Below are 13,715 nucleotides of genomic sequence, written 5' to 3' on the forward strand. Positions count from 1 at the left end.
CCTCGCTGTGTTGTATTAACTCTGAAACTTTTACTCTTTGAGTCCCTCGTATTTTGCGGTTAGTGCATGCATGATTGTCTGGCGTGCTGGCACTGAATATCCAGGTTCCAAAACTTTTAACAGGTTCTTAAAACCTTGGCCTTCCACGACACCAATGGGCCTCATATCCTGAGCAATAAAATTGACAATTCCTTCTGTGATATCATGTTTGTGTTTGGATGATAGAGGAGGCTTAACATCCAGCGTGGTCTGGGTGTATCGGAGGGATCCTGCCGTTGTTGCGCAGTTATAAAACGAATAAACGATTATTAGACTAAAATATTGAAATATGTTTAATATGATATTAATAGGCTATAATATTGAAATATTACCGTTTTTAGATGATACGCCATGTTTGTAGTCGAGCTGTGATTTGCAAACTGTTGTTTGCAAATTTTACATTCAACTTTTTTCCCGCCATCTATTTTGGAAAAATTCTGCCACACTGCCGATGTCTTTGACATGGATGGTAGAGGAGGAGGACTCAAATGAAACTTAAATGAAACGCTCAAAATAAAAATAAATATTCAGCAATTAAACCACCGGACGTTGAATAACATGGACCTTCTTCAATCTACCCGTCTCTAGTGGGTTGGGCTAATCCAAAATAGTGAAAACAAGGGGGGTGTTCTCTGAAGACAGGCTGTTTTCTGTGAAACAGGGCTCTGAAAACACCCCCATTAGCACTTGGTACTTTCCTCCTGATGACGACTTTATGAAATTAACACGGCAAAAAATCGACCAATCAGAATTTTGGTCGACCCAGAACGTATCGACCAATAAGTCGACCAGTCGACTAGGACTTTACAGCCCTACCCGTGTTAAATGTCACATTGCAATGACTTGTGGGTAATTTCCTCAGGCAAAGTCTGCAGAAATGCTGACCTACAGAAAGCGTTTAGAAAAGGGCTCAAAATGTCTGAAAGCGAGGCCTAAACCTTCACTGACTTTACGGGAACGTGCATCAAAGTCTGTGAGTCTGAGTGTGGACAAAGGGATTGGGCCATGATATCAGATTAAGTCCTTCAATAATAAAAACATTTACATAAAATAATTTACATAAAATAATTTACATAAAACTTTAGCAGCATTGCTCCATGACCTGGGACTCTGACAGAAGCCATTCTTGGGCTGCTCCATTATGGCAAAAAACAAAATACAATTATGTTGGTCAATATTGAGATAATTAAACATGATCACTCACTTTGGTACATTTTAAAGTTAAATGCACTAATCTGGTTCACGTTGACAGCAAAATGAAGAGGCTTTATCTATGAGGCACTTTGTGCTTGTGTAAACACTTAAATTATAAACACATTGGTTGTATAAATATGAATGGTGATGATACGGCAAAAAAGACACCCACAAAGCATGGTAAACAAGACGGGTCTGTGTAAAGACCAGGCAGAAGCCTCCGGTTCGGCCGAGTGAAGCCAAGGAAGTGCCTTAAAACCTGAGGTCAGACATTGGTTTGTGGACTGATGTTTTGAGTTCTGCAATTTTGCCGTCGCCAACTTGGATTATGGCCGTCGCCATGTTTTTTGCAACCAATGAACAGAAGTTACCATAATTGGAATGCGGAGGAGTGACATAGAGACACCGTATATGTGTCTGGTAGCGACATCGACCTGTCAATCACAGAAAGCCCGCCCTAAAGTATACCCTGCTTATAAATAAATAATAAATCCAGTGAGAAGTAGAGTCATTTTCTCATAGACTTCTATACAATCGGACTTCTTTTTGCGATCAGATGAGTCTACCCCCTGCTGGTCAGTAGAGAGAATGCAAGTTTTAAGACACTTTGGCATTGGATTCACTCGGCTGAACCAGAGATTTCCACCTGGATAAACAGATACGAGCAGCAAATCCTCACATTGAGAAGTTGGAACCACAGAATGTTGTGCACATTTTCCTTCCTTCCCTAAATGGGCTTAAATATCAAATCAGTGATCAAAATCGCTGTATATTACTTTTCTGATCATTGACTTATTGATTAATCAAGCGACACTGACGCCATTGCCTTCACAATCCTTTACACTGCGTAAAAGAGAAGAGGCTGTGTTTATAACAGAGAAAGGGAAACAGAGCCACATCTGAAGTCGGTGGGAAAGCAACCTCTTCCACTCTCCATGACACTGGGAGGATGTGTGTGCCTGCGCATCGAGTACAGTAAGATGTACACAAATATGAAACTCACACACGTACATACACACAGGGTTCAGCTTTCAAGCTCTGCATCCCACACAGGCGAGCTATAAATAACTTCCCATTTCCCCAGAGTAACAAAGCCTCAACAGAAATCCTCCAGACAGACGTAAACATGCAGAGACTAGAGGAGCCCGAACGGCTTGAGAAGAACTGGGCATGCCTACGACCTGGGAAGGATCCAGATTAACCCTAGATGCCAACTAACAAATCAAGAGCAATAAACAAACATGCAAACACTAATACTGACACTACACGACATCTGACTGACACTGTCACTCACCCAAACAAGGATCCAACCAGTCTCGCTGCATTTGTTTAGCTTCGCTGACGAGAATGTGTTCAAGCTACACGGAAACGAGCAAGACAACTTACACTGCTCTTCTTCCTGAGGAAGATCCCTTCTCCCATTCTCAACACCATGACGGCCCTGCTCTGCTCTGCTCCACTGAAATCTGCATCACTGCTGCTGGGCTACGAGGGCAATATCCAGCGACAGCCGCGCTTACGTGACGAGAATCGTTACGGTCTCAGAGACTAGTTCTCAAGGTGTGAATGAAGATCCTGAGTGGAGCCCGCTCGTGTCTACAGTCAGGAGAGAGCTGGGGATGCGGCAGGACCTCACCCTGATTTTCCCTCGTCACCAGGGGCCGCAGACAACGGAGCCCAGCGTCGGTGCACGCTGCCAGCTGGGCTCCGATTCAAAAGCACCGAGTCTGGGTGCCTCTCTGGCATCGACTGAGCCTCATGCAGTTCAACTCAGTTCAGCAGCTGGCTGGGAAACTAAGCAAAAAAAAAACAGACTACAGAGGGAGGGTGGGGGGTTGAAATAGGCCAGACATTATGTGAATGTGTGTATGTGTGTGGGGTTCTTTTGATGCGAGGAACAATGAGAGTCTGGCCTGTATACCCCTGGTTACGCTACTTTCCACTCTTGACAGCTTAGCATATTTTGCAATGATGTAGGGGTGCACAGAGAGAAGCGACAGGGAGAATAGAGTGCTGCAGGGATGACATGTTTTTGTACGCCAACCAGGAAGTTAGCATCGAGCTGGTTCCCTCGACAAAAAGTCAATGGGATTCTTCTATCGGATTCTGGATTTTTGCAGAATATAAACTGTGGCAAACAACAGTTTGAAACATCACCACTGCTAAGCTAAAGGCGGGACCAAGGTCCGGCGCCATGTTGGTTTGTAGTCTCATTTAGCCACTTATTAGCACCTTACTCTTATGAAACATGAGAGGTATTTACGTGGTACAATCACAGACCTTAATTCAGGTATCTAACCGAAGACCTGTTCGAAAAAACAATGACTTCGAGACGAGGGAACCAGAAGTGCAAAAAATGCTGACTTTTTTCTGATATAGAAAATGAATGCAAAATATATAGAAAATCATCAAACTGATGTCTACATTTGCGCACTGCGTCGGACCAAACTGCTCACATATCATTGGACTGTATTGCTTTATGCACAGAGGCGTTTCTGTTATTGAGCCCGCCCTAACTCACATAAATGGGGTGGACAAAATAAAAGAAACCCTAACCCTAACAGTTCAACGGCAGCACAATCCGCATCATTCAAAATGATCAGCGATAAATCAATACCTCTCTAGAACAGTTTCATCAAAACCAAAAATTATAGTCATGTAAGGAGGATTCACGGCAGCAATGTGGGTTGGACTGCATTCATTTTAGCTAGGGGATCTAATAAACTGGCAAATCAATGTATATATGCACACACACACCAGTTTTTCTTCAGTCAAAATTGTATTCGCCAAAACATTTTTATTTTTTCCCCAGAGGTCATTAAATTTGTGTACTGACTGATACTGGTACTGTCAATTGATTGGGTTTAAAATCTGTATGGGCGAGCACTTAAAGTTAGTTTGCTATAGTTTGTTGCATCACATAAATTTCAATTTTCCTTAAAGGCAATCAGCGTATGTGATGTCAGCACGGAAATGTCGACAATAATGAAAAATACCAATTGGATCCCAAAGTTATCTTTAACTTGTTCTGTCAGACCAACGTACGAAAAAAACAAAAAGGTACTCAATTAACTATCGTGTTTAACATGTCAATTTGTAACATTTGAGAAGCTGGAACCATCAAATATGAGTTGACAATTAAGATGAGCAAGACAAGCTGACAATCAATTAATAATTGTCTATAACAGATTACACAGCAATAACACAACCTTTGTAATTTGGGGTTTTCATAAACATTGTAAGTCCTGGTCACTCAATTGAGCATTCTCTCTAACACAATCAATAAGAACCACTAGAAGGCACTATTGGTCCAAAGCTGTTGAGTTTATGACACTTCTATCACTAATCCGTTCACAATTAATTTTTTAAGTACAAATATGAAATCATACAACTGAAATATTCACCGTATCAATCAACACCATGCCACCAAGTAATGTAAAGAACAAAAAGGTCAACCCCTAAGTCATCTTTGACATTCATGTCTCCTCTAGAAGGACAGCGGCTACATGCTTCTGACTGTATTGTTACAGTAAGCTAATGATTATATAACAGAATGCAGCACATGGGTGGGAACGCCGAGATAGAAGAGGTGGAAAGCTTTTCTTTGAGACTCTTGAGCAACAGGTCGGTGGAAGCAGGGTTTCCGCTCCCATGCAGTTGTGAAATGCCTCTCCACACAATCTATGTTTAACTAAAGAAGTTTGATCATTTCAGGTGGGTTAAACTGAAGTGACCGAAAAAATGATCAAGGACAATGAGAGTGAGGCTTTATTTCGCAATGTGGAGCAAAAAAAAAAAAAAAGGAAGCAAAAACTAGAATTACTTCCTCGTGGTCTTGTGCCTCAGCCAACCGCTCATGTTGCAGTTCCATCCACCTTTGACCACTAACATCTAGTCAGAACATCCAGGACTCTACTGGGACATTTATGCCAAATTTGAAGCAATTTGTTCACAAGAATGGGGTAACTGGGACGTATCGCGAGGAGGCATTGAAAAATATATGAGAAATGCAAATCACAAGAGCGTGTTCCACAAAAAACTTTGAAGATAGAAGACACCGCAGCATAGTTAAACACTCCCCTCAGGGCAGTCTCAATCCCTGGGGCCCAATCTATTCAGTAAACAGCTCTCCAGCCCGGGGGACAGTAAGACACCACAGTCAGGTGCTTAACTGAGCGATCGAACTCACCCGCTTCTTATCCTGCAGCTCCATGGCAACCGCAGCCACTCAACATGCTCTGCTCCTCAACCAGCCAACGCCACCTGGCAGAGCCCCGTCAGCGCCGCTCCGTGATGTCCAAATCTGGACGCCGCACAGTTGGGGCTCTCGACCGGATCCCTCTGAGCCCGCTGCTGTGGAAGCTGCAGGGGAAGTTATTCGGATCGGGACGGAGGAAGATGGAGAAGAAGGCAGGCGGGTGCAGCCTCGGTCCTCCACCTGGCAACACCTCCTGCCCTGCCTCTTCTGCCAGTGTGACAGGGGATGCACGTCCACACCTGCAGGGACCAGCAGGGAACTGTGGGATTTGGTTGGTTTTTTTGGGAGGATTAATTGTTGCTCAGGTGCAGCACAGGGGTCCTCCTCATAACATTCATGTAGAGGTCTGTGGATAAATGACATACAACGAGAATCAATTAAAAACGCAGGTCTAACTGGAATTCTACATTACACATTACACATTACATTGCAAATGGTCGACATTGGTTGTTAGATATCATCAAGTTTCTAGTTGCTTAGTTGGCTCCAGCGCTGTCATATTGTGTGGTGCAGACTAGAGCATCCAGATGTTAGCATAATAGATCTATTATAAAGCAGACCAAGGCCCCCTGGATCTACTGACACCAGGCTCGCCCATCGCTCTGACCACATAAGCAGCTTCCTCTGGAAAACAAACAAAAAAAACCTGCGGCTCTCCAGAGTCAGCAGTCTCCATTGGGCAAAGAGTTGACAGTGCTCAGCCAAACAGAGGAGAAAATAGCCAGTCAGACTGAAAGGTGAGAGGGTGTATTGACTATTACTACTGTTCGAGGAAGATTAAACCCCCCAAAGCAGACCTGCTGACGGGGTCAGAAGGAGTGGAGGTGAGCAGGCAAAGTCAGGTGTACCAGCAAGTCATGAAAGTGAGCCAGCATCCAAATAACCAGGAACCCTCAAACCGGCACCCAATGTCAGCGCTGCCACTGAACCTGTTTATCAAAGTAAGGTCCCAAATATACTACTAACCTAGCTAAGTACATTTAGCAAGCTAATCCCCAGTCAGTCGAGCTCAACGAGTTTGAATTGATTTGTTTTTTCCTCCCTACAGGTTGTTTGGGAAATAAATGATATATTATTTGTTTGACATCAACTTAAAATGATTAGCTGACGTCAGACAGGTGGAAACACATTTAAAATTCATAACGTCCACGCATTAGCTTAAATATATATTAAATGTCAATTGCTCACATTACTGGCCACTAATAGCGTTGTTATTGTTTTGGTAAAACTACTTTTGGTTATTAAAAGAGAAGCAAAGCGTGAACAGTTAGCCGGTTACATCAAAAGGACCAATGACAGCTCGTGCTCCCCAGAAGAACGTCATTAACGTTAGCTTCATGTTAAACGTCATGTGGACAACATATTGTGAGACATGTTTGTTTCGAAAGGAGCGTAGCAGTGATGAAAAAGAAAGCATTCAGCGTAAACGAGTTGATGTTACCGTCCGCTGCATATATCCGACGTCCTCTTCCCCTGATTTCAAAGGCATATGCTAACAAAACAAGCCACCTCGAGCTAACAGGACATACACTGTTGCAGTATTCGCAATAACAACACAGCTCGTTGATGTAGGATGTTAGTCTGCGAACTCACCTCGTACTTTTCAGGTCTCTATTGATATCTTTTGTTGAGTTATGTTTTTTCTCCCGAATACGAATGCACTTCTGAGCCTTTACTGTAATGCAGCAGCCATGTTGGGGAGCGTTGCGCCGTGAAGGAGGAATAGTGTGTTGTGATTGGACGGTGCTGGGATTCTCTGTCCTCCTGATTGGCTGAGGCCAGAATAGGAGGAGCTATATGGCCTGAGCTTGTTTACGGTTTTATTTTGAAATAGGAAACCTCAAATCTTTACTGAGGAGTAGCTTGCGATTTTGTGACCCTCAAAGTAATTCATAATAATAATTGAGTAAATATATTTATAACAACAATGACTTGATAATGATGTCAAAATAACATATATTAGCTGTAACTACAACTATTACAGATGTTCTTAGACAACTGAATGCTAGTGAACTATACCGTACTTCCTGTTTAACTTGTCTGTTAATCCTAATGTCCCGTTTGACTGAATAAAACAATGCAAGTAAACCTGAGTGCGAGTGAATGTATGAAAAGATTATGAAAAATACATGTTTTTTTGACACACTTGAACTTTCACTGAGTAAATTATTTTATTTGTACTTTAACATTATTTTTTTTGCTATTTTTTCTTAAGCAAAGGGTCTGAATACTTCCTCCTCATCTGATTCGGTGTGCTAATACTGGATACATTTACAGGCAGAAGAGGCTCTAATGTAAACTAGTAAAGAGTTCAGTTTTTAACCAGCTTTATTATTTACTCTTTAACAGCAAGTTAAAATGTATGAGAGTACGTCCTCAGTAAAACATCAGAGACTCCAGACAGAGCTGACTGCAAACTAGAGAAAGACACAAATCCCTGTGGAGGTACAAATAACTGCTGACACTGCAATGCAGTGGAGACTCACAATTAAAAACATATTTGAATACCTACACATATCTCACTATCAAAAAAACGTGTTGGATAACCTCTTTCATAAACATAAATGTGTATGCCCCCCCATCCCCAACTATTTTTGATTTAATGTTTTTACAATATTAACATTACTATGATACTTTATTAATGGCTTTTTTAAAACGTTTGTTACTGTAGAAGGTTTATTTAAAAATGATGCCCTTTTAACTGCTTTAATAGTCAATAGAATCACACATGGTAGATGTTATAACAACATGGTAACATAAGCTGTGAACCATAAGTAAATAATAAAGCCATTTGGGACAGCTTAATTTAGCAGTTGTACACTTGGTTTGAATGGCCTTGCCACTACACACACACACACACACACACACACACACACACACACACACACACACACACACACACACACACACACACACACACACACACACACACACACACACACACATGCGATTGCTCTCCTGTTACCTCCAGGCTGCGTCCTCCCTGCAGTCAGAGCTGCGTCAATAGAAGCTGAGGGTCCAGTTGCCTGGCACTGCCTCCACAGTGTAACTGCACTCCATCGTATAAATCAATACCTTCTGATGGAAGATGGGACCTATGCCCCCCACAGAATAACATGGGTATGTTTTTAATTTGTGTGAAATATATTGTTATATTCTACTAACGTGAAGCTCACTCTGCGTTCTTGGACATGAAATATAAAAACTGTACCATACAAAATCAAGTTTTCCAAATGCAACATTAATTGTGCATTATAATCCACGTTATGGATTCATTATGGTATATCTACACCAATAATACAGTTTAAATACAATAAATAAAATCAATCAGGCACAAACGTTTATACTACTTGAATTTGTATCACTTTTCAATAATTCCAAACCAGACTGGAAGTTTTTCTCTGTTGCATTTAGCAATAAGTGCTCACCCCAGGGAGTCTTGAGGGCTAGCTGGAAGGATTCCACAACTTCCAAAAGGTTTGGCTCCGTTTTTTTAAACATCACTATTTTTGTGCATTTTATTCAGCATATTCTGTTTAGTCACCTCAGACCTGATGTCAAGCAAACATGAGACTTCTGCAGAAGTCCAATTCAGTCCCCTCCAACTCATGTTAACCTGACACCAAAGTAAACAGGAAGTTATACAGACTGACAGGTAACTCCTGCATAGGACAGTTTTGGCAAAGACCCCCTTTTCAAGAGTTCTCTGTTCGGTTGTTTGGTCCACACCAGGGTTCCATTGACAGCTTTCACACCAGCCCAAAATTGGACAAAACGCTCCAGAGTTTAGTTAAAAACGGAGCAGACTAAAAAGCTTTTCGCATTGAAGCTAAGACCCGAACCACGTTCAAGTTCAGTGCTTTATAAACAGTGAAACTCATAATCTATTTAAAACCCAAACCGTTCTTACTGGAAATTCTATAAACTGGAATAAAATGTATGCCTGTGGAAGCCTCCTTGAAAGAAAATATATTTAATAAAAAACAAACAAATGATATTGACTCAATCAACATATTTCTTTATTGCTCCACTTATATTACATGACATCATCAAAACATTTACTTCCAACAATGATTAACGAATGCTACATTTAAAAAATTACGTCACAGAATTTCAACCCTCAAAAAGCAATAATTTTAAAGGCATTGGGTTTATTGATGCAATAATTGGATAATGACTCCAGTTTGATGTTGCCTGACAGGAAAAGAGCTGATACGTGCACTGCTCTGATCAGAGGACGGATTATTGCATAATCATGTTACTATTTAGTCCATTTCATCAATGACACACTGTCTATTAAGTTACACAGAAAAACAGATAAATTAACAAAAAAAGGTTAAACACAAAAAGTCTGTGATTAACAACAATGTTCAATACTGTGTGTGTGTGTGTGTGTGTGTGTGTGTGTGTGTGTGTGTGTGTGTGTGTGTGTGTGTGTGTGTGTGTGTGTGTGTGTGTGTGTGTGTCTACTGGTGATTTGACATGGAGCTGGTGACTGATGGTCGGATCGATTCTTCCATTATCATAGCAAGGATGTGGCACAATTCCTTAGCCTGTAAGAGAGATCCAGAGGATTATTATTACCAATAGATTATATATTTGACAAGTGCATTTAATTTCTCTAATGTCTCGTTCCACATTACCACCAATTAGATGTCATGAATCCAAGGAGACGTAGCCAAAAGTACAACAAAAATAAAGAATGAATTGTGAGGCCACAGCCGAGAGTCGCTACCTGTCTGAGTTGAATAGTGACTTTTTTGGGTCGGCCCTGATTGTTGTAATTGATGTCCATAGCTGGCCCTTTGCACTGTCTCTTGGGGCGGATGGTGCGCATGGACTGCACGTCTGTCAGAGGAATCAGAAACACTCTCTCCTGCAGACAAAAACAAACAAGAATCATTTAGATGGCCGATACTGGCTTTTTTGTAGGACAAAAAAAAGGACTAAAATCCTTGAAAAAATTAAACAAAAAGCTTGACCCAAGTATGACTCCAGTATGTATAAATATTTAATACTGATAGAAATAAAATATTTATCATAATACAATTTACTCTGCCACAGAAGGTGACGCTAGAGTAGTGATTGGTAGGAGACTGTTTCAGTACTGTGGCGGCTGGGTTACCTGTGTTTTGGGGTGGAGGAACAGCACCCCCTCCTGGCTGATGCTGACCATGCAGGGAGAGGGACAGCCACGCTGACTGACCTTCTGGGCCAAGAAAGTGTTGGAGCCAAACAGAGGCATGGTGGTCAGAATCTCTGAAAGACAGAGGATCCAGATAAATACCATTATTATCTCGAGAAGAAGAAGAAGAAGAAGAAGAAGAAGAAGAAGAAGAAGAAGAAGAAGAAGAAGAAGAAGAAGAAGGAAGAGCAGGGAAGATGACAAAAAGGTGAGAAGAGAGGAAAAGAAGGAGAGAAGAAAGGAGAAGAAGAAAAAAAAAGAGAAATAAAGGAAAAAGAGAAGGAAAAGAAGTGAGAAGAGGGAGAAGAGAAGAGAGAAGATGGTGGAGAAGAAAAAGAAGAAAAGAAAAAGAGGAAGAAAAGAGAGGAGAAGAGGAAGAGAAGAGAGAAAAAGGAGAAGAAACGATGAGGGAGACGTGATAAAAGAGAAGAGGGATAAGAGAGAAGAGCGGAGAAGAGAAGGGGGAGAAGAGAGAAAATAAGAAAAGGAGAGAGAAAAGGAAGAAGAACACCAAGAAGAATAAAAGAGAGAAGAAGAAGAGAAGAAGAAGAGAAGAGAGGAGAGGAGAAACTACCCACCAAGGAACTGTATTTTGGCGTCCAGAGGGCTGAGGGAGTGCATCGCAGCTATCTGACCCAGACAGAAGGAGTGGATCTCCTCCACTCTGCTGCTGAGTCCGTCCTGTGATGGAAGGTACTCCTTCATCTCTGGCCTTGTAGAGACATACAACCAACAAGTGTTAATGTACACATACTGACATTAAGAAGACTTTAAGAGTTCGGCCTAGTAGTCAACTTGTTAAGTTAAGATGTGGTTAGCTTAGCTTCGCGTAAGGACTGAAAGGATAGAGAAACAGCTAGCCTTGTTCTGTTCAAAGTGAAAAACTACACCTACCAATACTAAAGCTGAGTAATTAACATGTATATTATTTGTTGAATTCATACACAACCTGAAGCTATTTATTGGTATCAGACAGGAACTGTGTCTGGGAGCTGCTAACTGGAGTCTTGGAGTCTTGTTAGGTTGGAGGCGTTGGAGTCAACCTCACAGTTAGGTTGGAGGCGTTGGTCGGTGTATTTTTGAATTCCGTCGCGCGGCCTCTCCCTGCCCTTTCCCCCCACCGAACGTGCATTCAGTCTTTAAGCTAAGGTAGGCTAACCAAGACTTGACTCCAGCTCCATACCATTATCTTAAAGCTAGGGTGGGCAATTTTGGAGAAAACAGCCGTTGACTTGACTACCAGCCAAGGTGACCGGACAGTCCCACAGCCAATAAGAACGGAGAATCGGAGCCTCGCTCTGATTGGTCAAAGTGTACATGAGCCAGCTCCATATGAGCCATTATCTATAAGTAAAGAAATTACCCACCCTTTTAAGCTTTTTGCTTTATATCAATAAAGTTTCTTCGAACCCTTGTTTTTGTCACCCAAATGCAAATAAAAGGGGCAAAAAAAGTAATAAATAATTTTTTAAAACTAGGTTGATTTTTCTGAGCTTTTAATCTCCGAATAAAGGCATCAACCAATCATGTTTTCTGGAACAGACGTATTCAAAGCGTACACTGTAGTGTACAAAAAAAATGTGAGGCACCTCGTCTCGTCCCCGGTGTTTACAAGCTTGGGAGCCACAACAAAAACTGAGGGGCTCTCAAAGTGTGATGACCCTTTATAATGTGGACTGCCGTTTTTTGAAGCCTTTTGGCTACTAATCTTGAATTACAGCTGTTGCCATGTTTTTTTTGTTGCTGCTAATAAACGGTAGTTGCCATATTTAGAATGCGAAGGAGTGACGTAGTGATGCCGCATACAGCTCTGTTAGCGGCAGGGACATTTCAATCACAGTTAGCCAACCCTTTGACTCTAAATGAACCATCATTTACTAAATGAACATCATGCTGTATTGAAAAAGACTTTAAACTAGAGATTGAGACCATAAACTTATGTTTATAATGTTTACTGAGGGAATAAATCAAGAGAGAAGTAGAGTCATTTTCTCATAGTCTTCTATACAATCAGACTTCTTTTTACAATCAGAGGAGTCGCCCCCTGCTGGATAGTGGAGAGAATACAAGTTTTAGATACGTCCGAATTGACTTCTCTGTCGCATTGCTTTGAGAGGTTGCCTCCTGGATCTAAAAAAGCTATCTTTGTGACTGATGTCTTTATTATATTTTAGTGGAGGAATCAAAGACGACACCGTCTATACATCTGAAGAGTTGTAAGCAGCCACAGAGGAATATGTGTATTTAAGTAACATTTCAGTGATTCGTTTGTGTTGGAATGTTTTGTTCCATTGAGCTTTCCACAATTACCCGTTACTAAACAGATCAGCATTGTATTATCATGAACGTCGTGCGTGTGAGACTCACAGTGAGGGCTGATCCCTCAGTCCCTGAGCCAGATGCTGCAGGGCTGACAGCTCCGCTATCTGCTGGACTGATGAGGAACCACCTGCAGCAGGAGGAAGCATCAGCCGCCCACTGAGGTAGTCGGACAGGAGCTACACACCAACACAGAGATACAGTAAAGATAAAAATGAGATGGATCCTCAACCAGCGGCTAGACAATGCACCACTGCTTCTCCTGAATGTCTGAACTGAAGCTGTCACCTGCTGATAGTGGAACTCCACGTAGAGGTCACTGTTGTAGGACAGAGGGTTCCTCCAGATCAGTCTTTTGAGGGAAAAGAAGATGGTGCCGTTGTCCAGCAGGAAGTCGAACAGATACTCCTCGCCGTGAAGGGGACGCACCATCCCATCTGACGGAGGAGGAACAGGACGTTGATCTGTTAATCGGGCACTTTTTACTTGCATCTAATGTGGCAATAAACATCTGGCCGATTAATTCTGGCAGGATAAATTTCTGTGATCACATCCCCTATGTGATATAATATATATATTTTTGTTGTTGTAGTTTTCTTTGTTGTTTGTTGTTGTTGTTATAATATATATATATAATTTAGTTTGTTCTTGTTCGTTTTCTTTCCTAATTAGCAAACTGGGAATATACAAGCTAAACTTTGTTTTGCAACCCTGTCATAC

The 13,715-nt window shown here is 41.6% G+C and overlaps 2 protein-coding genes across 2 annotated transcripts in view; both read right to left on the reverse strand.

The window, feature by feature from the left end:
• The window catches only part of tmem94 (transmembrane protein 94), a 30,711-nt gene extending 25,224 nt beyond the window's left edge, over positions 1 to 5,487 (reverse strand). Inside the window, exon 1 of the mRNA XM_054598868.1 lies at positions 5,423 to 5,487. Within this exon, the coding sequence (XP_054454843.1) occupies positions 5,423 to 5,446 (24 nt within the window). The 5' untranslated portion in view covers positions 5,447 to 5,487. The remainder of the gene's footprint in view (positions 1 to 5,422) is intronic.
• Positions 5,488 to 9,957: 4,470 nt separating this feature from the next.
• The window catches only part of myo15b (myosin XVB), a 55,026-nt gene continuing 51,268 nt past the window's right edge, over positions 9,958 to 13,715 (reverse strand). The window contains exons 60-65 of the mRNA XM_054599446.1: positions 13,284 to 13,432; positions 13,044 to 13,174; positions 11,255 to 11,388; positions 10,617 to 10,750; positions 10,227 to 10,367; positions 9,958 to 10,044 (exon numbers count right to left, since the gene is read on the reverse strand). Coding sequence (XP_054455421.1) covers positions 9,958 to 10,044; positions 10,227 to 10,367; positions 10,617 to 10,750; positions 11,255 to 11,388; positions 13,044 to 13,174; positions 13,284 to 13,432 — 776 coding nt within the window. The remainder of the gene's footprint in view (positions 10,045 to 10,226; positions 10,368 to 10,616; positions 10,751 to 11,254; positions 11,389 to 13,043; positions 13,175 to 13,283; positions 13,433 to 13,715) is intronic.

This window comes from Anoplopoma fimbria, chromosome 5 (assembly GCF_027596085.1).
Source record: "Anoplopoma fimbria isolate UVic2021 breed Golden Eagle Sablefish chromosome 5, Afim_UVic_2022, whole genome shotgun sequence".
NCBI lineage: Eukaryota > Metazoa > Chordata > Actinopteri > Perciformes > Anoplopomatidae > Anoplopoma > Anoplopoma fimbria.